Source organism: Eubalaena glacialis, chromosome 18 (assembly GCF_028564815.1).
Source record: "Eubalaena glacialis isolate mEubGla1 chromosome 18, mEubGla1.1.hap2.+ XY, whole genome shotgun sequence".
NCBI classification, from domain to species: domain Eukaryota; kingdom Metazoa; phylum Chordata; class Mammalia; order Artiodactyla; family Balaenidae; genus Eubalaena; species Eubalaena glacialis.
This window is the reverse complement of record NC_083733.1, coordinates 27,875,787-27,903,349: the sequence shown is the minus strand read 5'-3', so window position 1 is coordinate 27,903,349 and position 27,563 is coordinate 27,875,787. Positions and strand designations below refer to the sequence as shown.

The 27,563-nt window shown below is 50.3% G+C and overlaps 1 protein-coding gene across 1 annotated transcript; it reads left to right on the top strand.

Moving 5' to 3' along the window:
* The first annotated feature begins 432 nt into the window (after nt 1-432).
* On the top strand, nt 433-27,563 carry ADGRG3 (adhesion G protein-coupled receptor G3). The gene is made up of 12 exons (XM_061172435.1): nt 433-523; nt 6,664-6,826; nt 16,097-16,235; nt 17,838-17,984; nt 18,806-18,940; nt 19,484-19,523; nt 19,719-19,819; nt 19,979-20,091; nt 22,778-23,058; nt 23,257-23,350; nt 24,640-24,923; nt 27,028-27,563. The coding sequence occupies exons 1-12, from the start codon at nt 433-435 to the stop codon at nt 27,138-27,140; spliced, it is 1,701 nt and encodes a 566-aa protein (XP_061028418.1). The 3' UTR covers nt 27,141-27,563.

Genomic DNA, 27,563 nt, shown 5'->3' with positions numbered 1-27,563 from the left:
ATGATGATAAAAAAAACACCTGGGGGCCAATCAGGAAACATGAACAATAGAAGAGGGCCATGTGTGAAAGACATCTACTGGAAACGTTGTCAGGGCAAAGGTGGGGGGAGGAATGGCAACTGGGTGTCAGTGCTGGGGGAGCTGCGCGGGGTCTGTGGTGAACTGAAGGTTACGAGCCCCACGCAGAGAATGCAGCAGCTGCTCCGCTCCAGCCGTTCGCCACCTCGGAAGGATGAAGGCCCGTGTAGCCAGACTGCCTGCCTTTTATGACAAATAAGAAATCCAGATCGTGCTGGTGTAAAATCCCCTGATTTAAAAAACTTGGCCAATCCAAAATATTCTCTGGTCAAAGAAATCACGTCTGAGGGCTGAATTCAGCCCTTGGCTGGTCGCGGGACCTGGGTAACCAGTTTATTGACCGGTGTGAAGTGGATGGTCTGCAAGAATGAAACGACTGGACTCTTCTGCCATCACTGCCTTCAAACTTGTCCCGTCAAATTTCCCCCTCCATCCTGTGACACAGGTGAGGCAGGTCAAATAAGTTTCTGTCCCCCTTCAGTTATGGGAGCAGTCTTGTTCAATCATGGCTCTCTGTGTCCAGGTCTAAAGGTCCAGCACAGGTCCAGCCCAGGCCCACATCTGAGCTTTCCGCCCCTGCAGTCTCCTCCCTCCTCTCCTGGCTGCTCCAGGGGGAGCGCAGGCCGGGGAAAGAGGCAGCTCTCTGGAGTTGGACGGGACGGGTGTGAAGTGCCTTGATGGCTAGGGGACTGGCAGTGGTGTGATGAGCGTGAATGTGGGATGTTTGGGGACCTGCAGGGACCTTGGCACGTGGGAACCCCCTGCCCCCTGCCTCTCTCCCAACCCCTCCTCCTGCTGCTTCCATTGGCCTCTGCCTCCACCTTCTCCAGGTGGCAGGCTCCTCTTGTGCCCCAACCCCTGAGGACAGAGGACAAACCTTCCCCACAGTGTCCCGGTTGAACAGCTGGGTGGGCTCAGAGCCAGCTCCGCTCTCAGAGACCTCTCTCGGGTCTCTTGGACCCCCATCACTTGGCTAGACCTGAGGGGATACCTCCCCCATCCTCAGAGAGGGAAGGAAGGGACCCAGCCCCCTGCCCCAGGCAGGTGGGACTCCCCTCAAATTCTCCCACTTCAAAGAACTCTCTTGACACCTAGTTTCTGTTTCCGAGGTCAGCTCAGGTAGTGGGGCTGGGGTGCTGGGTCGGGTCCCATCCTCTCGTGACCCGCCCTGCACGGGCCACCTGACAGCTCCGTGGTGCTCCTTGACCCTGATGGTTCTTACCATGCGCTTCTCTGGGCTGTGGGACTTTGGACAATAGGACCACTCCTCCCACCAGGACGTGGCCAGGTTTGTTTCCCCTTTGGAGTGGGAAATGGATTGGAGTGGCCAGGGTGTGAGTGCTGGCCAGGCCTGGCCAGAGTACTGGAGGCCTCGCACCTGGAGACAGGTGCCCACCTGGAGCCGTATGGACAAGCTGTGGGTGGGAGGTGGCAGAAGGGGAAGGTTTCCCCTGGAATTTAGCGGTCCCAGGGCTCCAAGTGGCCCCAGGCCAATCCCCAGCCCCCGTGGGGCCCAGGAGAGGTGGCCCTCCCTCTGGCTCTGCCAGACCCTCCTTGCCACTTTGCCAGTCCCCGGTCCTGTCTTCCCAGCTGTGCTGCACACGATCTGGGTCCTGGTCTGCAGGCCTCTTGGGTCCAAAGAGGCATCCATGAGCCCCTCTGGAGGGCCCAGGCGCCGGGTGAGTCTCCAGGGGTGGGCCTAGCAGGTCACAGTTCACAAAGCCGTCCACCCTCTCCCCTTGCCGGGACATGCGGCTGGGTGGGAGGAGGGGCATTCACCCTCCCAGCCTTCCCTGCAGAGGAAGTGCCTGGGGCCCAAGTCAGATTCCCACCTGCCGCCCATGCCCCATGAGTGGCCCTGACCCTCCCCAGGCCCAGAGGGCCTAGCAGGAGACTGAGTCCTGTCCGGACACTGTGTGGGAGGAAGGGGAAATAGAGGCCAGTCAGGGCTGGGCGGGTCCCCATTAGACCCCAGGGTGGAGCAGGGCCAGCTCTGGCCGTGTGGCCCCGAGAGCGGATGCTGGTGACAATGTACTTCCTTGGCGGAGCGCCCTTCACCTTCTGATCTCGAAGTAGCCAGCCAAGGGCCCTGGCCTCATCCACATGGCTTCCTTGGGGCCACCACAGTGGGGGCCTGGGTGGTCAGCCCTTCCCCTGCCTACATACTGCACCCCATATGTGTTTGCTGCCCCACTTCCCGTCTGGGCCACCCGTGACCCGCTGGGCGATGGTGATGATAATTTCACAGTACTGATAATCATGATAGTGATAATAATGGCCATGCCCACTGACTGAGCAATTCCACAGGCATCATCTCAGGAGGTCTCCCCATGCCTTGTGAGAAACTTGCCTCCTTAGCAGAGGTCGGCTCACACAAACTTGGGCCGCCAGGAAGTGGCCAGGACAGATGTCAGCCCAGGCCGGAGCAACCCCCAGGGCCCATGCTCCTGTCCCCCGCCATCCTGCCCCTCCTGTTATTCAGTCTGCTGGGGGGGGGAGGGGCCCCGGGGCCTCCAGGGCTGGCTCCTCCTCTGGACCCCAGCAGGCGTGGGCTTGAGCCTGGTCTTGTCCAAATCACAGGCATGAATGAGGGAGTGCGAACGCTCTCCACATCTTCATCCTCATCCCTATAGCCAGGCCGTGCGCTGGGCATGCTGCCGGTCTCCTCAGACCCCAACACAGCCCTAGGGGGCAGCCGCATTGCTGTATGCGCTTCACAGAGGAGGAAACAGGCTCAGAGAGGCCCCCAGCTTGTGAAAGGAGCATCTGAGGTAAGGGTTCCTGACTCCGAAGCCTGGCTCACCGTCACTCCCCAGGGCCCTGCTCGGGTGCAGAGGCCTCTGTGGCCGCTGAACCCCAGCCCCACAGCACCCACCCAGACGAGGCCCTGGGAGCAGCATCCCTGGGTGGGTTCAGCAGCTCCTGCCGAGTCGGGCCCGCTCTGCAGGTGGTCACGGGGTGGGGTGAGACTAGGAACGCTGCCCGGTTGCCCACACTCACCTTTCACAACCCAACCGACGGTGCCATGGAGCAGGAAGGGTGTGAGCGGGGCCACAGGAAGCGGCAACGCTGCGGCCGTGGCGGGGGCGGGGGCCGGCTCGGCAGAGCCTGGGAGCGGCGGGGCGCGCAGCTGCAGGGCTCCGGCCGGCGTGGACCAGGCTGGCCAGGGATGGTGGCCCGCGGGGCCCTGGTCGTCCTGCTCCTCCTGCACCTGGCCTCAGGTGAGCAGCCGGCTCCTCACGCCTCCGGCCAAGCCTGGGAGACCCAGGGTCGGGGCCAGGGAGGGGGGTGTCTGGAGCAGGTCCTCCGAGGAGCCCACCTGACGGCCGCAGCACCTCCTCCGTCGTCGGGGTCAGTCCTGCTCTCCCGATAGACTTTGGTCAGCCCTGGTCTCAGGTCCCCTTTGCTTCCCCACAGCGCCCTGGAGATGGGAGACCATGGGGGGTGCGCCCACACTTTGTCCCTCAGGCTGCGGCTCCCCGACAGGCCTGGCTCTGGGACACGGGTGGGCCCAGGACAAGCTCTTCTCCAGATGGCCTCTGAGCTCCAGGGGAAGGCGGCTGGGACCCTCGAGGCTGAGGCCGGGCCAGGCCTGCACAGCCCTCCCCCCACCCCATCCACCCCCCTTCCCCTGTCACGCCGGCTCCCCTCCGTGTCCCCTCAGCGGTCCCCCGGTCCTCAGTCACCAAGCCGAGAACAGGGCTCTTCCTGCCCCTTCGCGCTCGACCTTGCCCACAGCCAGGCGGTGGTTGTCCAGAAGCAGCTGGAGGGCGCCTGGCCCGGCCCTTGCTGTCCCCGCTCCCAAGAAAGCCGGCCCCACCCCTGGCCCACCTGGCCAGCTCTCCCTGGCGCTCTGTGCCGTCTGCAGGGATCCCCTCGGGCAGAGGAAGCTGCTCCCGCCCTGTGCATGCATCTCCGAGCCTTGCGTGCTCCTGCTGTTTCGCTCTTGCTTCAGTGAGTGGCCTGCGTGCCTGTCCCCCACCCCTGTGTGTGTCCAGCATGCGGTCACACGGCTTTGCGCGTACGGACCGACCTCTTTTTGGGGCTTCAAAAAACCCTCTTCTCTTCAAATGTTGGGAGATTCAGGGAAACGCAAAGTTTAGTCTATGGCTCCAAAAAGTGTGAAAAATGGCCGTGCTGTCCCGGCGGGATGGGGGCAACACCTGATGGATTAATTAACTTCACAACCACTAGTGGCTCTTGCTCGGTCTCATAAGGACCCTGGGCCCCTCATGAAAGTTGTAATTTTCTGGTCGGGCCTTGAAGGCTCCCCCGAGTGATGGAGTTTACCCTATGGTGACGGGTGCTCTGGTTCAGCTGTTTAAACAGTGTGAGGAGCCCCGAGAGGTTTATGTCTAGAGGGAAGGCGCCTTTTTTTTTTTTTTAAATTTATTTATTTATTTATTTATTTTTGGCTGCGTTGGGTCTTTGTTGCTGAGCGTGGGCTTTTCTCTAGTTGTGGCGAGCGGGGGCTGCTCTTCGTTGCGGTGGCTTCTCTTGTTGCGGAGCACGGGCTCTAGGCGCACAGGTCTCAATAGTTGTGGCACGTGGGCTCAGTAGTTGTGGCTCGCGGGCTCTAGAGCGCAGGCTGAGTAGTTGTGGCGCACGGGCTTAGTTGCTCTGTGGCACGTGGGATCTTCCCAGGCCAGGGCTCGAACCCGTGTCCCCTGCATTGGCAGGCGGATTCTCAACCACTGCGCCACTAGGGAAGCCCAAGGCTCCTTCTTTTGTGGACATTTTGGGGCAGTTGCCATGCGTTCATTTGCTCTTTCATTCGTTCATTCCAGAAGCGCTGATGGAGCCCTCTACTCAGTGTCAGGCCCTGTGCTCATATACCATGTGGTCCCTGCCCTCAAGGGACTCACAGTCTAGCAGAGTGATGGGGTGCTTCAAAAGAGTCCAGGGCATGGTGGGGGCCCAGAGGGAAGCAGACACACTCTTTAATAAAGGGATACTTTACCAAGGACATGTCAGGGCTGGCACAAGGGACAAGAAGCTGTAGCTGTTGGCAGAGGGAAGCAGGCCACTGGTGGGGAGCCTTAGGGAGGGGCGAGTACTGCCCTGATCTCTGACCTCCTCGCCCCCCCCTCCCTATATGAACCCAGATTGAGGTGGTCCTTGGAGGCCAACCTCTGGGGCAGAGCGGGATGGAGAAGAGTAGGGTGGGTCTGGAGGGGCCTCCCGCACACTGGCCTGGTTCAGGCTCTCCCTGTCTGGGCTAAATGCTTCTTCTAACGTCTTCCAAAAATAATTGCAAAAATGATGTTTCATAATCTTCTCCGCACCAGGTATTGCCAAGAGCTTCACAAGCCCAACGGCCCTGAAATTTCATGGCAGGCCAGGAGGGAGGCTCTGTTAACACCCACCGAGTTGCCCCCTGCACCCAGCACCCATGTGTAACCCCTCAGGCATACAGAGGGCTGGGATTACAAAGAGAATGGTGCCTTCCCTGGAGCTGACAATTTCCTCCCCCTCTCTGCTCTTCTTCCCTCTTTCTCTTTTTCTCTTACGCCTTCCTTCCTTCTTCTTTCTCTCTTCCTCCTCTGTTTAAAAAGCAAACGTGGATGTTATTATACACATGCTCACCCATCATGTGATTTTTCCCATTAAACAACGTGTTATGAATATCTTTACAGTCTAACAGAAAACTGAAGTTCCTTTACAAGCTACTTAAAACATTGTCACATATAGGGCTAATTATTATAAAATCCACTTGAAAATGTTATTTTTTTACCTACGTTTACCCTAACTTTGGTCTGCCATTATCTTTACCATGTATTTTATTTTTGTCTTAAAATTTAACTAGTTTCATTTAATGTGAAAGTAATATTGTGCATAATTTTTTTTAAAAAATCAAACACTGGAGAAGGGTGTGAAAAAATGAAAAGTAAACGTCTCCCTGCCCACTTCACCCACAGTTCCTGGTGGGCCAGTCAGAAACGTAAAGGTACAGATTGTCAAGATCCAGCCCCACCGCCCCCATAAAGAATACAATAAAGCAGTTCATGGAAAAAGACATACAAATAGATGCTCAAACTCCTTCTTAAGTTGAAATGAAATTCAATTTTACCCCTCAAACTGGCAAAGATTTGAAAGTTTGGTAAAGTCTAGGGCTGTGAACATGTGGGTAAATAGTCACTCTTGCCCACTTTTGGTGTGAGTGTAAATAGGTGTAGCCCTTTTAAGAAGGAAATTCTATAATACTTAGCAATTTTTAAAAGTTCCTACATTTTGATACGGAAATTCCAAGGATAGGAATGTTTTCTATGAATTCTTAACATAAGCTGACAAAGATATAAGTAGCATTATTCAAAATAGTAAACAAAACAAAACAAAAACACCCTAAATGTTCACCAACAGGGGACCAATTGAAAAAGCATAGCAACACCCATATACTGAAATAGTATGCAAGTGTATAAAGAGTGAGATGGGTATGAGTCCAGCTCAGGTTCACACAGTTAGCGTGGATGGATGGAGCCGGGGTTCTAGTCTGCACCACCAGGCTCTGGAGCCTGAGCTCCCCTACCCGCTGCCCGTGTGGCCCCTCCCCATGCAGCCCATTCACACTTTGCATCCCTCTCTTAGATCAGAAGAATTCCGCAACCATACATGAGGAGTCAAGACAACCCTGCAAAGGACTCATCAATGCAAACCGATTTGACGACTTCGGCCTTAGGGACACTGCTAAGTGCTTCTCAGAGTGTGCACAGTCAGGGAATGAATCCTGCAATCTGGGAAACTTGCAGAGGTAAAGGGCCCTCTGAGCTGGAGCAGGAATCTGGGGGCTCCGGCAGGGGTGGAGTAGGGAGGCTGTTAAGAAGGGATGGAGCTATCAGCCCTTTTGGACCCAGAAAATGCTGCTCTCATCTCACCCTTCCACCTTGTTTGACACCCACATTCCCCCTGACCACCAAGACCCTATGATCCAGGGGATGCAGAGGTGAAATTAGCCCCTGTCCCTGTCATTGGGAGTTGTGGAGGGAGAGACATGGCCCCAAATGATGGTGATTCTAGAGTGCGATCATACAGAGGGTAGACAAGGCACCAGGTTAGCTCAAAGGAGGGAAATCTGCCAAGGCTTCACAGATGAGGCCACCCATGAAAGGGTTTTGAAGGCTGCATAGGAGATTTCCCATTGGACTCAAGCAGTGTTAGGGGATACAGGGAGAACTACAGTGCTTTGAACTGTGAAAGAGTAAAGTGCTGGGGGTGGAGGCAACAATGGGGAGGTTGGGGGGGGGGTTGGGCTGGAAATCTAAGCAGGGACCAAAGTGTGAAGGGTTGTGTAAGCTACACCACTGCGGGAGGGGGCAGGGCAATGATATATTTTAAATACAGGAAGAGCATAGTCAACTTTGCATTTTAGAAAGATGGCTCAGGCTTCAGGGAGGTATATGAGGGTGGTGATGTGACAAGAGATGTGAGCAGGTAGGATGCAACTGTGGTGGTCTGGGTAAGAGCGAGGGCTGAACCGCCACCAGCACCACCACCAATTGGCACTGTGTACCTGGATAGGAGGGATGGGTCAGAGACGTTGAATGATGTAGAATCAGTGAGATCAAGAGACTGATAAGACCAAGAGACCAAGAGATACTGGATTGACGGAGAGGAAAGGGTTTGGAATACAACATCTCCAAGAGTCACCTTCAAAAAGATCTTTGCCTTTCTCCCCTCCTCTCCCTTCCAATCAGAGTTACCCATCCTCTTCTGGGATACTCAGGACAGGCTTGTATGCACTCAGTATATATTTGTTGGAGAAAATGAGTGAAAAGTTTATGTTCTCAGACTTGGTGTTAACACAACAATCTGATTGAGTGCCATCACTTCAGTGGCCTGAAAAGGCTCCCATGCGTACCTGCAGCTGCTCCGGGAGCTGCGGATCTCCGAGCAGCTGTTCAGGAAGCTCCTCTTTGTGCTGCCTTATGGAGGGCTTAAACACCTTGGGGAAAAGTAGGAGCTCTGACATCAGAAGATGTGGACTCGGTTCCCAACTCTATCACTTAGCCAAGTTATCTCCTTTACCTTTACAACCCTATGAGGTAGGTCCTGTTATCAACCCTTTTTTCAGGTAAGAAAACTAAGGCTCCCATAGGTTAAGTAACTTGCCCACGTTACACAACAGGTAGGTAGCAAAGTCAAACATGAACCTAGGTCTGGAGGGCAGTAGGGGAGGTGTACAGTCATACAGACTAGGGTCAGACTGGCAGTGCTCAAAAGTGGAATTGGACTTTGGACAGGTTAACTTTCAGTTTCCTCATCTGTAAAATGGGGCTGAAATAACACCTGACTTGTAGAATTACTGCAAAGATTAAATACATAATTCAGACACATTAGCTGTTATCATTATCTTACCAGCATTGTCATTTCATTACTGTTCCAAAGCCTTTATTCTTGATCTCTCTCCTATACCTTCCTCCTGGGGTGGTTGTTGAGATTAAAGGAGATTACGCATGGAAAAGTTATTAGCAAATAATAAGAACTCAATAAATTTGAGTGTTCTTTATTTTAATGACTCTAATTATAAAAGTAATTTGATTTTTAAATTTTATTTATTTTTTAAATAAATTTATTTTATTTATTTATTTTTGGCTGCATTGGGTCTTTGTTGCTGCGTGCGGGCTTTCTCTAGTTGCAGTGAGTGGGGGCTACTCTTCGTTGCCGTGTGCGGGCTTCTCATTGCAGTGGCTTCTCTTGTTGTGGAGCACGGGCTGTAGGCGCGTGGACTTCAGTAGTTGTGGCACGAGGGCTCAGTAGTTGTGGCTCGCGGGCTCTAGAGCTCAGGCTCAGTAGTTGTGGCGCATGGGCTTAGCTGCTCTGCGCCATGTGGGATCTTCCTGGACCAGGGCTCGAACCCGTGTCCCCTGCATTGGCAGGCGGCTTCTTAACCACTGCACCACCAGGGAAGTTCAGTAATTTTATTCTTCATAAAATATTTAGAAAGTAGCTATAAGAAGAAAAGTGGAAAATTCCCCTTCTTACTATCCAGAGATAATCATTATTTTCATTTTGGTGTATTTCTTTAGATAGATAGATAGATAGATAGATATGGATGGATATAGATAGCTATAGATATATCACATACGTCATTTATCCATTCTACTATGTTGCTGTATAGTAACATTTGGGTAATCTCCAGTTTCTGGCTTATACAAAGTGTGTTGCTGTAAATATTCTTGTTCGTGTATTTTGGTGAATGTATGTATTTCTGTAAGGTATATTCCTAGGAGTGAAATTGGTGGGTCATAGGGCAGGCATGTGATTAGCTTTAATAGAAACTGCCTAACAGTTTTCCAAAGTTCTTAAACCAAATTTCACTCCCACGATCAGTGTATGATAGTTCTAGTTGTTTCACATCCTTGTCAACACTTGGTATTGTCTGCTTTTTCATTTTAGCCATTCTGGCAAGTTTGTACTGTATCATATGGTGATTTTAATTATAGTTACCTGATTAAGTTTAACTTAATCTTTCATATATTTATTAGACATTTTGATATCCTCTTTGTGAAATGGCCTTTTAAGTCTTTGGCTTGTTGTTTTATGGGGTTGTTTGAATTTTTCTGAGTGATCTTTAGGGGTTCTTTATATATTTTGGTTACATGTCTTTGCAAATAGATACACATGAATATGTTCTCCTTCATTGTGGATTGCCTCTTCATTCTCTTAGCGTTGTCTTTTGACTACAGACAGACATTCTTAATTTTAATGTAGTGTAATATACCAGATTTTTACTTTATAGTTAATGCTTTGGGGTCTTATTTAGGAAATGTTTGCATCCCCAGGATCATGAAGATACTCTTCGATGTTTTCTTCTCAAAGATTTATTGCTTTATCTTTCACGTTTGTCTCTATGATCCACTAAAAGAAAGTAAAATACTGTGGAAAACTCTTACTTTTCAGAATTTTCAGCTTAGCTAGTGCCTCTCAGACTATAGAGTCTCACAATTCTGAAAAATGTCTGGAGGAGAAATCAGCTGTACATTTGAGACCCTTCGAGTGCCCAGGTTTATTTCTTCACCCTCCGCACCACCCCAACACCACCACCAAGACCACCAAATGCCCTGTTTATACTTGACAAAGTGCTCTTGTGCCTGTTTGCAATCCAAACCCAGCCACAGTCAACCACTGATCTGTCTGGGCATTTTATATAAGGAAACCATACAACATGTTGTCTTTTGCATCTGGCTTTCTTCACTTAGCACATTTTTGAGGTTCATTCATATTGTGACAGCAGGGCATTTTTTATGACCAACAGTGACCTCTATTCAGATGAAGCTCAAATTCCCAGCCTTTCATCCATGCTTAGACAAAGGACATGCTTAGAATGAGCACATGTCCCCGGGGAAAAAAAGCAACAGCAGATTTTCAGTTCATTTCTCAATGATGCTCCCTCTGCAGAATTTTAGCCCCTCTCTGCTTTAGCAGCTCTCTGATGCCTTTAAACAAATTATTTCTGTATTATATCTAGCTTTTCTATTTGTCCTCAGTGAGAGCATTGATCCATCACAAATAACTTCACCCTACTCAGAAGCAGAAGTCCAAAGCCTGAATTTTTTCCAAGAAAATCTATTTTGAGGTATAATATATATATATATATATATACACACACACACACACACACACACACACACACACACACACATATGACAGCAAAATGCATACATGTTAACTGTACAGATCAATAAAATTTTACATATTTATATACACATCCTTTAATTACCACCCACATTAAGCTATAAAGCTTTTCTAGCCTCACAGAGGGGTCCCTCATGCTCCTTCCCAGTCAATAGCGCCACATCATGGTAACCATTATTTTAACTTCTATAACCAAGTATTGTTTTTTCCTGTTCTCAGACTTCCTATAAATAGAATCACATAGTGCATACTCTTTTGTGTCTGGCTTCTTTCCCTCATCAGTATGCCTAAGTTTCATCTTTTTTTTTAAATTTGTTTTTGTTTGGTTGGTTTTTTTAGTCTATCAATAGTTTGCCCTCATTGCTGCCATATAGTATTCTGCAGTATTAATATACCACTATTTATTATCTCTTCTACTGTTGATGAGCATTTCCACTGTTTCTGATTTGGGGCTGTCTTAGTTCAGGCTGCTGTAACAAAGTACCATAGCCTGGGTGGTTTAAAAACAGACATTTATTTCTCACAGTTCTTTAGACTGGAAGTCTAAAATTGAAGTTGGGTTCTGGTGAGAACCCTCTTCTGGGTTGCAGAGTGCAAACTTCTTGTGTCTTCACGTGGCAGAAAGAAGGATGAAAGAGCTCTCCGGGGTCTCTTTTATAAGGGCACTATCTCATTTATGAGGGTTCTACTCTAGTGAATTACCTCCCAAAGTCCCCACTTCCTAATACTGTCACGTTGGGGATTAGGATTGCAACATATGAATTCGATGGGGCAGGGACACAAACATTCAGTCCATAACAGGGGCTATTATGAATAAAGCTGCCATGAACATTTTTGTGCATGATGAATTTTGGTAAGCACTGACATGGTGACTGTATCCATTTACACTCCCACCAGCAACATGTGAGAGTTTGAGTTATCCCACATCCTTGTGATACTTGAGTCTTTTTAATTTTAGCCATTCTGGAAAGTATGTAGTGATATCTTATCTGTTTTTATTAATTTTGATAGCTTTGTTAAGGTACAACTTACATACCTGTACCTACATTGTGGTATATTAATGCAGTGTGTGGAACCGTCATTACAATCATTTTAGAACACTTCCATCACCTCCAAAAGTACCCTTGTGTCTTTTTGCAGTCCATTCCTGCTCCCATACATAGCCACAGTCAACCACTGATCTGCTTTCTACTCTATAGATTTACCTTTTCTGGGCCTTTTACATATGAGAACCATACAATAAAATATGTTGTTTTTGGAGTCTGGCTTCCTTCACTTGTCATGTTTTTGGGTTACATTCATATTTTAGCATGTATCAATAATTTGTTATTTTTTATCATTGAGTAATATTCCATTGTATGGATGTACTTCATGTTTATTCATTCACCAATTGATGAACATTTGGATTGTTTCCAATTTGGGGTTATTACAAATAATGCTGCCATGAACATTTGAATTCAAGTCTTTGTAGACATATGTTTTCATTTCTTTGGGGTAAATACCTAGGAATGGAATTGCTGGTATATATAGTAAGTACATGTTTAGCTTTATAAAAAACTGCCAAACTGATTCTCAAAGTGGCTATATCGTTTGCTTTCCCATCAGCAGTATAAAAGGGCTATAGTTTCAATACATTTTTGCAATATCGTCAGTATTTTTGGTTATAACCATTCCACTGAGTGTGGGTAGTATTTCACTTTAATTTGCATTTGACAAATGACTCATGATGTTGAGCACCTTTTCATGTGCTTATTATCCATTGGTGTATTTCCTTTGCTGAAATGATTATTCAAATCTTCCCCTTTTTTAAAAAATTGGGTTGTTTGTCTCCGTATTATTGAGCTTTAAGAATTCTGTACGTAATCTGGATACAAGTCCTTTATCAGACGTATGATTTGCAAATATGTATTTTCTCCCAGTATATGTTTTGTCTTTTCATTTTCCTAATAATGTCTTTTGAAGATCAAAAGCATTTAATTTTGATAAAATCCAACTTAAATTTAAAACATATCAAAGAAATGTTCATCTAGCCCACGGTTACAAAATCTTTCCTCTAAGTTTTCTTCTCTAAGTGTATGGTTTTAGCTCTTATAATTAGGTCCATTTTGCATTTGGAGTTCATTTTCTGTGCACAGTGTGAGGTAAATGTCTAACTATATTATTACTCTCATTTTGCATTTGGATATCTAATGGTTTCGGCACTATTTATTTATTTATTTTTTTAACATTTTTTAAAAATTATTTTATTTATTTTTGGCTGTGTTGGGTCTTTGTTGCTACACACGGGCTTTCTCTAGTTGTGGCGAGCAGGGGCCACTCTTCGTTGCCGTGCGCAGGCCTATTGTGGTGGCTTCTCTTGTTGCAGAGCACAGGCTCTAGGCACGCAGGCTTCAGTAGTTGTGGCTTGTGGGCTCAGTAGTTGTGGCTCGCGGGCTCTAGAGCACAGGCTCAGCAGTTGTGGCACACGGGCTTAGTTGCTCCGCGGCATGTGAGATCTTCCCGGACCAGGGCTCGAACCCATGTCCCCTGCATTGGCAGGAGGATTCTTAACCGCTGAGCCACCAGGGAAGCCCTGGCACTATTTAGTAAAAAGACTATGCTTTGTTCATTGAATTGCATTTGGGAGGGCATTTCATTGAACAGCCAAATACAAGTTCCTGGAATGTCTTCTTCCCATTGAGATAGTAAACCAGAAACAAACGACATTGCTGGGGGGAAATGTAGAGATTAATGCTGCCATGAAAGGCTTTAGTGAAGCAGGAGTGATGGTGATACCTATTAACTCCATTTAACTCACCAGAAGTCAGGTGGATCTTGGAGAATGACTATGGACTGTCATTAACTTAATCAGGTGGTGAGTCTAATTGCAGCTGTAACGTGGCTAATGTTTTTTTCTCCATACCATTTTTCAAGGACTGCCAGAAGTAGTTTGCTTTTACTTGGCAGAGCCAAGAGTATAGAGCCACAGTGTTCCTTCAGGGTTATGTCAAGTCTCATCGCTGTCATAAGATAGTTCACAGAGAACTCATTTATCTTGACATTCTACAAAGTCCACTGTATTGACAACATTATGCTGATTAGATCTGATGAGCAGAAAGTGGCAAGTTGTGAAGATGCCTTAGGAAGACATATGTGAACTAGAGGGTAAGAGACAAACTCCACAAGGATTCAGGGTCCCATCACCTCAGTGAATCTCCTGGACATTCAGAGGGCTAGAGAATATCAATATATCCCCTCCAAGGTAAAAGACAAGTTGTTGAACCTCACACCACTTACAATGAAAAAATGTATCATGCAAACACGAACCAAAAGATATCTGAATAGCTAAATCAATACCAGACAAAGAAGATGATCCTTAAACTGGTGTCAGCTTTATAATTAAAAATGCAACTGTACATCCATGGTTTAGACTTTTTGAATATATGTTACTTTTCACAACTAAAACAATTTTTTTAAAGTGCTCTGAGAACCAGATCAGGAAATCTTCCCTCAAGAAGGTAAATTCATGGGCTGTTGTGTAAGGCCAAGGAATTTTTTAAGTGCATGAGGTGAACTATATGTGTTGTGAAATACAATTCTATATTTTATTTGGTAACAATAAAAATCACAATACTTCTTCATTTAGATTTTTAAAAGATAAATAAAAAACTAGTATCAGTTGGTGTAGCTCAATCAATGGATTTGGACAATCTCATCCCACTGTTTCTGGCTGAATGTTCTAATTGCCTGAACCATCCAAGCTCATTTGCACATATTTGCATGGTTTACTCTTTATATTTTACAATATTTTTTTTCCTGTGGTTTCCTTGGAGTTTTATTCCTTGGTAACTGTGTTCAAAAAAATGATGTCGAAGTAAAAGCCTCCCTTTTGCCTCCCTGGCAAGCCCTCCATAGCTACTCCTTTCCAATAGCCTCGATCTGGCTCTATCTGCTCTTGTTCCCCTTCTATACCTTTGCTACCTCAGCCTTCACCTGTTTAAAATTGCTTTAAAAAGGTGGGCATCATGTCTTAGGACCCCAGGCTTGGGAAAGGGGACTCTGGCTAAAGAGAAGTTTCAGCACCACGGAGAGCACCAGGATAGGGCCGTGGGTGGGAGGGGGGACTTTCCTCACCCTAACTTTCTAGCCCATGGCAAGGGGGCTGCGGTAAAATAAATGGCAATTAAATTTGTGTTCTATGTGTTTCCAAGACCAGCTCAGTTCCCATAAGTCAGTTCCCATACAGCTAAGTCTTCAAAGGCTGAATTCCCAGTATTCACCTAGCACTCAATAAATGTGAGTTAGCCCTCACAGCACACAGTGATCATCCCACAGTTTCTAATACTCAGAAAAATTTCTCTAAAGAAGATTTAGAGAGACCAATAAGCACATGAAAAGGTGCTTAACATCATTAGTCACTAGAGAAATGCAAATTAAAACTGAATGCAAAGAGATACCACTTCACACCCACTAGGATGGCTATGATTGCAAATGAAACAAAACAAAGTGAAAAATATCCAGTGTTGGCAAGAATCTGGAGAAACTGAAACCCTCATACATTGGTGGTGGGAATATAAAATGGTGCAGCTGCTATGGAAAACAGTTTAACACTTCCTCAAGAAGTTAAACACAGAATTACACAGCAATTCTACTCCTAGGTATCCACCCAAAAGAATTAAAAACAAGTCTTCAAACAAAAGCTTTTACGTGAATACAAGCAGCTCTATTCACAATAGCCAAAAAGTGGAAACAATCCAAATGCCCATCAATGGATAAATGTATAAACAAAATACGGTATATGCATACAAAGGAATATTATTCATCCGTATAAAGGAATGAAATACGTATACATGCTACAACATAGATAAACCTTGAAAACATGCTAAGTGAAAGAAGCCAGACACAAAAGACCAGATATCATATAATTCCATTTATATGAAATAACCAGAATAGGCAAATTCATAGATTAGTGGTTGCCAGAGGCTGGGGGAAGAGTAACTGCTTAATGGGTTCAGGGTTTCCTTTTGAGGTGATGGTCATGTTCTGGAACTAGATAGCAAAGATGGTTTCACACATTGTGAATGTATCTAATGTCATTGAATTGCACACTTTAAAATGGTTAAAATGACAAACTTTACATTGTAATGTATTTTGTTACGAAAAAGAGAAATACATAAAATACTCAGAGGGGCCACTGGCCGGAATCCCTCAGAACCAGCATGAATCACTCCCGTGCCACCCCTCTTCTCCTGCAGCATCCCAGGGTCTTCCCTTTGATATTCTGGGTCACCCCTCCTACACCAGGGGCCTGATGATCGCTGCGCATGGTATGTCTCCTCCCGTCATCCAGGTGAGTGGACCAGGTGAGTGGGTCACTCAGCCTGCAAGACCCTATCTTCCCTTGTAGATACTGGCTGAACTATGAGATCCACCTGGCAGAGAAGAGTCTGACAGAGACAGTGAATATGGGTTTTTTGACGGCTCTTGTCAAGAACATCAGCACCAGCATCTCAGAAGACCTGCACTTCTCTCTGACCCCCTCTCAGGTGAAGGCTTCCCCCATCCCCACTGGCCGGTCCTGGTCCTACTTTCCTCAGGCATATTTTTCTGAGAGAGTCATGGTCTATGCTTGGTGCCCATCAACAGTTATCCTTCCCATGTCCCGTTTGGTAGTTCTCTGCCACCTGGTTAATGGGTGCTGGTGAGTTAATTGGTTGAGTGGATCCTGGTAATATATTACCCAGGGTGCTAGGATGAGACCTTCAGAAGATCACCGAATCGAGAGTCAGGGTTCTAGCCCTGGACTTCCCACCACCTGATTAGGTGTCCTCCAGGAAATCCCCTCTCCTCTCTGGGCCCCTGAGTCCTCATCTGTAAAATGAGTTCGAAGGCTCCTCCAAAGTCTGAGGTTCCCATGAACTCTTCCACCAGGGGACACATTAGAAACCAGGTAAAGGCATTTGTAGAGGTGCTGCAAAGGGTTAACGGGCAGACTCTGGGTTTGCATAGGTCTGGATTCAAATCCCAGTTCCGCCCCTTACCAGCTATTGTGATCTTGGGCAAATTACCTAACTTTTCTGAGCCTTGGTTTCCCCTTCGTAAAATGGGGATGGTATTGCCCACTTTCAAGGTTGTCAGAGGGAGCAAATGAGATAACTCAGAGGGAATGCTTGGTACAGCGAGGGCACAGCCTCCCTTAAGGCGTAAAGCTGAGGGTGGAAGTTTGGGCAGCAGGGAAGTGGTCTGTCATGGAGGGATTTTAGGTCTGCCTGGAGAAGGGGAGTTGGAAGATGAACAGGGCCTTTCTCAACCCTTTATCACGTCACCCCAGCAGCTGAGCCCTCTGCGTGGGGTATGCACCGGCCTGTGAAATCACCCACGTGTCCTTTTGACAAGGTTCTGGACTGGGAAGCAGAAAGTTGAGGTTCTCGGCTACAACACTTAGCGCCCCCTGTTCCAATGCCCATGGGACGCTTTTGAGGCAGGACCAGGTGGGATCAGACTGCAGCCCCAGGGGAGCAATGAGGTCAGAGAAGGAACAAAACACGCTTGGCAACTACCAGTAAAATTTATTTTAATATTTTGACCATTCTTAGCTTTTACAAAATGTGTTGTTGTTGGGAGGGGGTGGATATCACATTCAGTGTGAATTCTTGTGTCCTCCCTCTCGGCCCTTGCTGTCTCCCTTCCTGATGGCCTTACGCTTTCCATTTATCCCTGATTTGGAAAATAGACACTGTCACCATAGCCGTATGTCAGTACAACAGGGGTCAGGACCCTGGCCAAAAGCAGCACAACTGACCCTCCCTCACACTTGCAAACTGACCTGTCCAGGTGTCGCCCCTTCACAGCCCACTTTCAGCCTGATGGTGGCCATGTGGGCATCTTACTGGCTCCATTCTCCATATTGGGAAAACCGAGGCTCCACAAGGGCTGTGATTTGGCCAGGGCCTCACAGCCTGGACAGAGCAGAGCTTGGACCGTGCCCCCAGGTGTCCTGCCTCTCAGAGCTGTCCTCGGTCCTCAGTGCTGCCTCACCACCCAGCATGCCTGTTTCTCCTTCCATCTGGGGGTGGGGGGCGGGCAGGACCTGTGTTGGGGGCTGGGCTCCTCAGGGAAAGACAGAGCAGCTGGGTCTGTGGTTGCAGGTTCCGAAGCAGGTGACAGAGGACGAGCACCGGCACCCTGACAGAGTCCGGCTGCCCAGGAGCCTTTTTGAATCCTTGCAGGGCAGCAGGCCAATGGTTCGGTTGGCCATAACCATCCTGGACGTTGGTTCAGGGAATGTCTTCAAGGTGAGGAGAGGCTCAGGGTGGCTGAGGCTCAATGCTTGGTTAACCAGGACATGCTTGCCCTCTCTGGAGTCTTTGCTGAGGGACCTGATGGGGATGGAGGAAGTGAGGAGCCTCTGGAGCGTTCCTAAAGCAGCCGAGGCCATCCCAGACCCCTGTCTCTAGGGTCTGTGGACCGCAGGCTCACGCTGGTTATTCACACTCAGCTGTTTGGACTGCCCACACCTGTGCCCTTGGACTCCTGTATGTGTATCCCAAGTGTGTTCATGTCCCCTTTGTGTCCTTGTGCATGCACAAACATGCATCTCCTTCCTTATTCCTGGTGTGCACGTGATCACGTGTGCTGATGTGACCATGTTCACATGAGCGAGTGTACCCAGGCCCTTGCAAATTTGTACCAGGTATGTCCCCAGAGGTGTGTCTCTACTCCCATGGGGACATGTGTATCCCTGAGTGCTGGTGTGGGCAGGTGCTCCCCACCTGTAGGCACCACTGCCTTCCGTTTCCCAGCTGATCTTCCTTCTAACCCTGCACTCCAGTTAAGAGGGCGGGGGAGGCCTGGAGACCAGCAACGGAGAGCCATCAGGTACATGGCTTTGCGGCCGCTTGGCCTGGAGTGTAAGGCCCGCCCTGGCCCAGCTGGAGCAGAGTACAGGGAGCAGCAGGGAGAAGGTCGTCCGTGACCCCCTGCCCCCTGGTCCCCCGGCCCCAGACTTTGCCCTCCAGGCACAGGCCACAAGTCCTAGAGGCCCCCAGGAGCCCTGACCAGGGTTGGGTTGGGGCAGCCCCTTGTGCAGCCTGGCCTCACCCATGTCCCTCCACAGGGCCCCCGGCTCAGCCTAGAGGATGGCAGCGGCGTGTTGAACAATCACGTGGTGGGCTTGAGTTTGGGTCATATAAATGTCACCGGCCTGGCTGAGCCTTTGGAGATCACCTTCTCCCACCAGCACCAGCCTCCTGTGAGTCCCCCACCCTGGCCTGGCAGCTCCTGAGGGGCAGACATGTGGGTGGGCACCCCTGGGCATGTGGGCAGACACACACGGACTCTGCACAGCCCACGCTCCCACATCCACCTGGGAGAAGCCATTAGGACCAGACACACAATTGTGCCCATGGACACATGCCTACCCTGTGCACGCATGTATCCACATGCCTCCCAGACGCCCTCCGCTCCTCTGCTCACAGAGGTGCCCAGGGGACCTGGCAAACACACGTGCACGCACACGGCTGCCCACACACACGCTCCCCTAAAGGCATGTGCCTGCAGACATGCGGCCCTGCCAGCCACAGCCCCACGCCTCTCCACACCCCCGACACGCTGACCCAGGATACATCAAACGCTTCGCGTTCCTGTGTGACCACAGGCTGAGACTTGCTTCTACCTAACGCGTGCATGTGCTGAGACCCAGAGCACACTGTCCTCTCCCCCTCCCCGTCCTACCCTCCTCTCCCCTCTCCCAACTTCCCCTGCCTCGCCCCTGACTCCCAATCTCTGGTTTCAGAACGTGACCCTCAGCTGTGTATTCTGGGACGTGACCAAAGGTAGGGCCTGGAGGATCTTCCCTAGGTAAGATGGGCGGAGGGTAAGGGCTCCTTAGGGGACAGGACTCCAACCGCAGGGCCCCTCCCCTCTTTCTTTCCTCTCTGGACGCCTCTCTTCCCTTTCCCTGCCCTCCCCTCCCCTCTGCTTCCTTATATTCCCGTCCCCTCCCCTAGGCTCCCTCTCCTCCTCCCCAGGCTCATCAGGAGACTGGTCTTCCAAGGGCTGCTCCACGGAGTTCGGAGTCAATAGGACTATCTGCCGCTGTGACCACCTGACCTTCTTCGCCCTGCTGCTGGTAATGGCGCACCACCACCCCCCCTCCGCCATCCTAGCAATTCTGGAAGTGCCAAGGCTCCGGCCCAGGGAGGAGGCTGCCTGGCAGGGGCCAGGCCTTTGGGGTATGTGGGCCTGGTCTCCAACTGATAGGATTCTTATTTGGGGCGATCATCCACAGAGGCCGATCTTGGACCAAGTCACCGTAAAGGCCCTCACACGCATTTCCCAGGCTGGCTGCGGAACCTCCATGATCTTCCTGGCCTTCACCATTGTCCTCTACACTGTCCTGAGGTGGGTCACCCCATCCCCACCCCACACCTCCCTCCTGCCCTCAAGGGTGGCAGCAGGGCACGGTAGAAACCAGCAGAGTAGTGTTAGTCGTGCAGCACTATACTGATATTTTCTCCAAACCTCCGTTTCCTCATCTATAAAATGGGATTGGAGGTTGAAATGTGTCTGGCTATTTCAGTTACAAGTGGCAGAAACTCAACTCAAATTGGCTTAAACATAATAGGTAATGTGTGGTTCACAGAATTGAAAAGCCCAAGGTGAGCTCACTTCAGGTGATGTTGGATCCAGGGGCTCAAAAGATGTCCCCAGGACTTGGTGTCCCTCTGATTCTCAAAACTTCGCTTTCTCCTTTGTCGGTCATGTCAGGCAACTTCTCCATCCTCAGGGGCCTTGGGGAGCCCCAAGCTTGCATCATAGCTTCTTAGCTGCCTGGACAGCTAATATTCTAAACTAAGGCCCAGAATTGAAGTTTCTAAAAATACTTTATTGGACTTCTCTGATGGCACAGTGGTTAGGAATCCACCTGCCAACGCAGGGGACACGGGTTCGAGCCCTGGTTTGGGAGGATCCCACATGCCGCGGAGCAACTAAGCCCGTGCGCCACAACTACTGAGCCTGCACTCTAGAGCCCAAGAGCCACAACTACTGAGCCCTCATGCCACAACTACTGAAGCCCGCACACCTAAAGCCCATGCTCCGTAACAAGGGAAGCCACCGCAATGAGAAGCCTGCGCACCACAACGAAGAGTAGCCCCTGCTCTCTGCAACTAGAGAAAGCCCACGCGCAGCAACAAAGACCCAATGCAGCCAGAAATAAAAATACATAAATATATAAATTTTAAAAATTTTATTTTGAAATAATTATAGACTAACAGGAACTTGCAAAAATAGTACCTAGAGTCCCATGGTTCCTTCATCCAGCTTTCCTCAGTGATGACATTTTCTATAACTGTAGTACAGTATAAAACCAGGAAATTGACATTGGTGCAGCACTGCTAACAAGAATACAGAGCTCATTCAGTTTCCACCATTTTCCACATGCACTCAATTGTGTGTGTGTGCGCATGTTCACACACGCACACAGGACTGGCTATATCATTTGTAGGGCCCAGTCCAAAATGAAAATATGTAGCCCCTTGCTCAAAAATTATTAAGAATTTCAAATGGTGACAGCAGAGCATTAAAACAAGCATAGGGCCCTTCTGAGTGCAGGGCCCTGCAGAGGTCATACACCAAGGAAGCTGACCCTGTGCATGTCCTGTGTGTGTGTGTGTGTGTGTATGTCTGTGCAGTTTTATCCCATGTATACCAGAGTTGAGTTATACTGGTCTGACTTAGACCATGTGCCCATGACTGAACACGCCACCGTGGTGGAAGGATGAATTACACTGACTGGTCAGGCCGCCCAAGTGCCTGCCCTTGGGTTTGAGAGCGCATGGCTGAGAGTGGGGAAGGGTGCTCCCCAGGGAAACCTGGGGCTGTTTCTGGAAAAAGGAGGAGCAGAAACACCAGAGGCTCCTGCAGCCTGTGCCCAGGCCCCGGCCGTGGCTGAGGGACCCGCAGGAACTGCCAGCCTGAAGGAGCCTGTGGGAGCAGCCCCACGGCTGGCCTCCCGACCCATGACGGGCCTGGAGCAGCCCTTGGTCTCCTGACTCCCAGCCTGGGGCCCTCCCACTGCCTTCCTGCACATGCTGGCACTGGTTGGCCCTGGGCTGAGGCCCCCATCAGCCCCACCCACTCCATCTCGGACCGAACTGTGAGTGTAAGTGGTGCCACCCCTGCCCCCATCCCCCAAGCCCTGGCCTCATGAGCTGAGCATCCATCTGCAATAAGCTGAGCATGACTTGCCAGCTGGCTGCACTGCTGGTCCCTGTGAGACGGGCTTGGAGCGCCAGGAGGAACTGTCGACATCTCCCAAGGGTGGGGCCTGGCATCTCAGGTGAGGTGGACATTATCCCTCATGCCCACTCCAGGCAGCCCTGAGCTCCCATCCCTCCACTGAGAGTCCTTTGGGAGCTGATTTGCTAGGAATTGGCAGTGGGAACTCCACGGAGGGGGAAGTGAGCCCTGGGAAGAAGCCCTGGACTGGGAGTCTGGAGCCCCTGCCCTGCGCTGTGGCTCTGACCCTGTTCCTCTCTGAGCCTCACCCTCCCTACTAAGTTCTAGGCTTCATGCATCCACGCCCTGTCTGTCCACTCACTCAACCAACGCAGGGCTTCCTCCTGCTTATTGTGTGAGGCCCCAGGTCAAAGCCTGGGGAGAGATGGAAATAAGGGGTGGGTGGAGAGTTACACCGCGCTCACTGCTGGGAAGCTTCCAAATAGGCCTGGGATAAGTGACATTCAGAGACAGCCGTCCCAGAAAGAAACACCCAAGGGGGATTTTGAAGGTGAAGCAGGGAAAGGCATTGAGAGCAGAGGGAAGAGTGTGGGCAAAGTCCGGGAGGCATAGAGAAGCAGAATGCATTTAGGGAGTTGCAAATTAGGTAATTTGGCTCAAGCATGGAGTCAAGGGATGAAGCCAACAGGATCCAGAATCCATAGGGCCCTACGGGTCATGAGAGGGCTCGTGGACTTGAACTGGAATGTTCTCACACTCTGGTTGCTGGCAGGGGTGGAACAGAGGTGGTCGGATGGAGAGGTCTGGGTGCCCCCTTGCAGCCTCTCACTGGCCCTTCTTGCCCCAGGTTTTCCCGGCAGAGGTTCAAGTTTGAAGACGCCCCCAAGATCCACGTGGCCTTGAGCGTCAGCTTATTTCTCCTGAATCTGGCCTTCTTCATCAATGTGGGGCATGGCCTGAAGGGGTCCGATGCTGCCTGTTGGGCCCGGGGCGCCGTCTTCCACTACTTCCTGCTCTGTGCCTTCACCTGGATGGGCCTGGAAGCCTTCCACCTCTACCTGCTCGTCATCAAGGTCTTTAACACCTACTTCGGGCACTACTTCCTGAAGCTGAGCCTCGTGGGCTGGGGTAGGTGCCGCTTGGCCAGGCAGAGGGGATGGCTGACTCTGGAAGAGGCAGGAAGGGGACCAGCCTGGGGCGGGGGAGGGGCAGCTCCCTCTTTGATTGGCTCAGAGCTCGAGGGATGGACAGCTGGAGGGGGATTTGGAGGAGGACGTGCCAAGGGAGCCCCAGCAATGCCGTGCCTCCTCCTCCCCTTGCCCCCAGGCCTGCCTGCCCTGATAGTCATCGGCACAGGGAGCGCCAACAGCTATGGCCCCTATGCCATCCGTGACAAGAAGAACGCCACCACGCTGGGGCTGTGAGTGCTGGCTGTGGAAGCTGGGGTGGTCTCAGGGTCCTGGGGACCAGAAGGAGGTGGAGGTGGGGGGAGGAGGGAATCCTGGGAAGAGAGACGAGTGAGTCAAGGCAAAGGATCCTCAGATCCAGCTAGCTCACGGCCTGCAGGGGTAAACTGAGGCCCGGAGAGAGGAAGTACAATGAGAGAGGGGGTGAGAAGGAGAGAGAACCGGACCAAGAGGCAGGATGCCTTGCTCTAGCCTGGGTCACCATAGCCTATATAGCACCTTTGGGCAAATTTTAAAAGGTACCCCCCCCATCCCTCTGACCTGCCATGCCAGGTGCTCAGCCTGGTGAGTAGAGGGTGAGTTGGATTTCAGCCCCCACCTGCCCCCCAGCCAGGTGCCCTTGTGCAGGGCACAACCTGCCCAATATTTGCAGCAGCCCTGATTCTATCCAGACTCTGTCTCTGAGTAGCTGTGTGACCTTGGGCAAGCCTGTCCCCTTCTAGAGCCTCAGTCTCCTCATCTGTACAATGGGGGGCTGATCCACATGCTCTTTTGGGCTTTCACTCCTGCAGTGCGGGGAACAGGGGAGCTGAGCTGAGCCTCTCCCAGGATACCTGCCTGAGGCCCATGGTTCTGTGCTAAGAAGAGCTGGTGGGGCCTTGGTCCTGTCCCCAGGGCCTCAAATGAAGGGCCCCAGGGACCGGGCAGGGAACATAAGTACATGCAGTGGCCTGGGTGGGCACAGCAACAGACTGGCAATCACATGCCAGTCTAATGCACAGCTGACTACTGTCCCTCAGGAGGGCATCCACAGAGCTGCCAGCTGTATGGTTTTATAAGAGAAGCAGAAATCTGGATGTTTAAGGAATTCCCTGGCGGTCCAGTGGTTAGGACTTGGCGCTTTCACTGCCAGGGCGTGGGTTCAATCCCTGTTCAGGGAATTAAGATCCCATACGCTGTGTGGCGTGGCCAAGAAAAAGAAAAAAAGAAAAAAATTTGGATGTTTATGCCAAACGTTTCACTTTTAAAAGGTGGTCATTAATTCAATTTTTTTTTTTCTTACAACATAATGTGGGGTGAACGAAACATATCTTTGGGACAGAACTGGCCTTTTACACTCACTGGTCTAAAGAGACAGCAGCCTGGAGCCTTGTGACAGCCCCTCCCCCGGGAGAGTGGGGCATGGATGGGTGGAGATGGGAGAAGGCATCTTTCTGGTCAGGGAAGATCAGGCAGGGAGACAGCCCAGGGCTTGCTCTCAGGAGACCTTCCTCTGGTCCTGACGGCCATCCGCCTCCTCCAGGTGCTGGTTCTGTGAGAAAACTGCCACCTCTGCCCTCTACGTCACTGTCCACGGCTATTTCCTCATCACCTTCCTCTTCAGCGCCGTGGTCCTGGGCCTGGTGGCCTTGAAGATCTTCACTCTGTCGAGTGCCACAGCGGGCAAGGAGAAGGGGCAGCACTGGAAGGGGGTCCTCACCCTGCTGGGCCTCTCGAGCCTGGTGGGCGTGACCTGGGGGCTGGCCATCCTCACACCCCTAGGCCTGTCCACCACCTATGTCTTTGCACTGTTCACCTCTCTGCAAGGTGAGGCTCCTGGGCCAGGGAGGTGTTGGGGGGCTTTGGGGGGAGGGGGTAGATGGCAAGAAACAGGATTCTACTCAAATCAAGGGTACTGATTTTAAATATCCAAGGCTCTCCCAAGGACCCCAGGGCAGGAAGGCTGGCTGACCTCATGGGAGCTGGTAGCAGGGTCAGGAAAAGCCACCAAAACCAAAGCAGATACTTTCCCCATCTTTTTCTCTGTAGTCACATGTAGTCTCTCACCTTCTCTCTGTGGAAACTTCTTCATTCTTCTCTCCACTGGCCCATTCCTACCCATGGCCCCCGACTGGCTGCCCAATATGGCCCCCTCATCCCTGTGTGACCTTCCAAGTCTAGTGACCATGGTCTGCTTCAGTCTCTTCCATGTTCTTAGGAGAGTCAAGGATCTGACTGGGCCGTCTTGGGTCAGGTGTCCATCTCTGGTCCAATCATCTGTGACCAGGAGGGCGAGATCATGTGATGTGAAGGCCACGTGACATGAACAGAGTCTCTAAGGGGCTGTGAAGGCAGGAAGCAAATGGTTAGTGGAGGAAATGCTTGCTACATCTGCTCCCTGCCCCCGCGGGGTTCTTTCTCTGATACCCAGCAAAGGGGCAGGCGCCCAGGGTGCATGTGGGACACGGTTTCCCTGCCCGCACCTGTCCTCTTTGCTCCTCATACCCCTGTTTCATGCATGCAACTTAAAGAAGCATCACAGCCTGACTGTGAGGGAAACAGCCAAGAGAGGAATGACAAGTGTGTACTTTGACTCACAGTCTCATCCCATCCAGAGGAGTCACTAGGAACCGAGGGGTCCTAGATCCAGCAGGTGCAAGCCCACAAGAACAGGGCTGGCTCCCAGTGCCTCACAAGACTACATGGCACCATGGTTGGCAGCACTGGGGACAAGCAGACCTGGTTCAAATCCCACCTCCACTCACCACCCCAGCAAGTCACTCAGCTCCTCTGATCCAGTCACCTGTACAGCTGGGATAATTCCAGTATTTTCCCACCAGATTTCATGATGAATAACTGAGATAATTTGTGTGTGTAATACAGGAGGCCTTCAATATGTGGGAACTATGTTAGCAACAACAGAAGTCATTATTATTAGGCCACCGGAGACTGTCCCAAGATGAAGAATTATGAGTCCACATCTGAAAATTCCCAGGGGTTACGACTTGGAGAGGGATGCACCTTGAAACTGTGGATTATGTCATTATTCTTTCTGAGGTTACCCATCATAGTTAAGTCTGAACAATTCACTGCACTGAGTTTTTTCAACTGAGTGTAACTCAGTATTTCTCTCTTCTTCCCAAACAGAGCCCTCAGCCCACTTTAACTGCCCTTGAACTCTTCTCAATATTTTTTATTGTTGTGTAGGGTTTTAGTTCTAAATTTCTTTTAAAGAAACACAAAGATTTTTACTTTTCTATCAATTTCTGTACTTACTACAATTTTCATACTTCACATCTTCCCTTTTCTTCTTGCTGAAGCACATCCTGTAATAATCCTCTATAAGAGGGGCAGTGGTAGTTGTTTTGCATGTCTGAAAATTCCTTCATTTCGGTCTTTCTTTTATGAAAGAGCTGTGTGTATAGATTTTATTTCGAGGACTCTGGTTTTCATTCTCAAGTTATCTATTTGGTTCTTTTTCAGAAGTAGGTTTCATTTTTTGTCTGATTTTTCTATACATTCTTGAACTTTTAAATTTTTTTATAAGTTTATTTATTTTATTTTATTTTTGGCTGCGTTGGGTCTTCGTTGCTGTGCGTGGGCTTTCTCTAGTTGTGGCAAGCGGGGGCTACTCTTCGTTGCAGTGCGCGGGCTTCTCATTGCGGTGGCTTCTCTTGTTGTGGAGCACGGGCTCTAGGCCCGCGGGCTCAGTAGTTGTGGCGCGCGGGCTCAGTTGCTCCGTGGCATGTGGGATCTTCCCAGACCAGGGCTCGAACCCACGTCACCTGAATTGGCAGGCAGATTCTTAACCACTGCGCCACCAGGGAAGTCCCTACATTCTTGAACTTTTACAGTGGAGCGATTTCTCCTCTGGGTGGCCGCCAGCCCAGGCCCCGCCCCAGGCTCACTGAGGCCCTCTCCTCCCTGACAGGTGTCTTCATCTTCTGCTGGTTTGTTGTTCTCTACCTCCCAAGCCAGAGCACCATGACCTCGTCTTCCGGCACTGCCCGGGCTGACCAGGCCCTCACCGTGTCTCATGAATAGCGGGCTGCCGTGTGGCCAGGCCGGGGCTGGCCTGCACTCTGGACTCAGCTCTGATTTGCTGTGTGACCTTGGTGGGAGGGAAGAGGTGCTCCCTGCTTCCTTCTGGGCCTCAGCGCCCTTCTCTGTACAATGGGACTGGGGAGCAAGGGGATGGGAACCAGGTTGGACCATGTGGCCTCAAAGGTCTTATCCAGATACACCTATGGGTCTGAGAGTTCACAGATCCAGGATGGCAGGAGTCTCAAGTCCCTGTAATCCTGAGACCCCTGCCGGCACGCCCACCGCCTGCCTTCAGAGCAAAGCGGCCTTCTCGTCTCAGGAAGGGCCTGAGCCCAAATAAGGAAGTCTGTCGTTGGCCGGCCTCTTGAAGGAGCCCCCAGCTGCTCCCCTCCCTTCCTTCCCCTTGTCACCGCCCTCCCACAA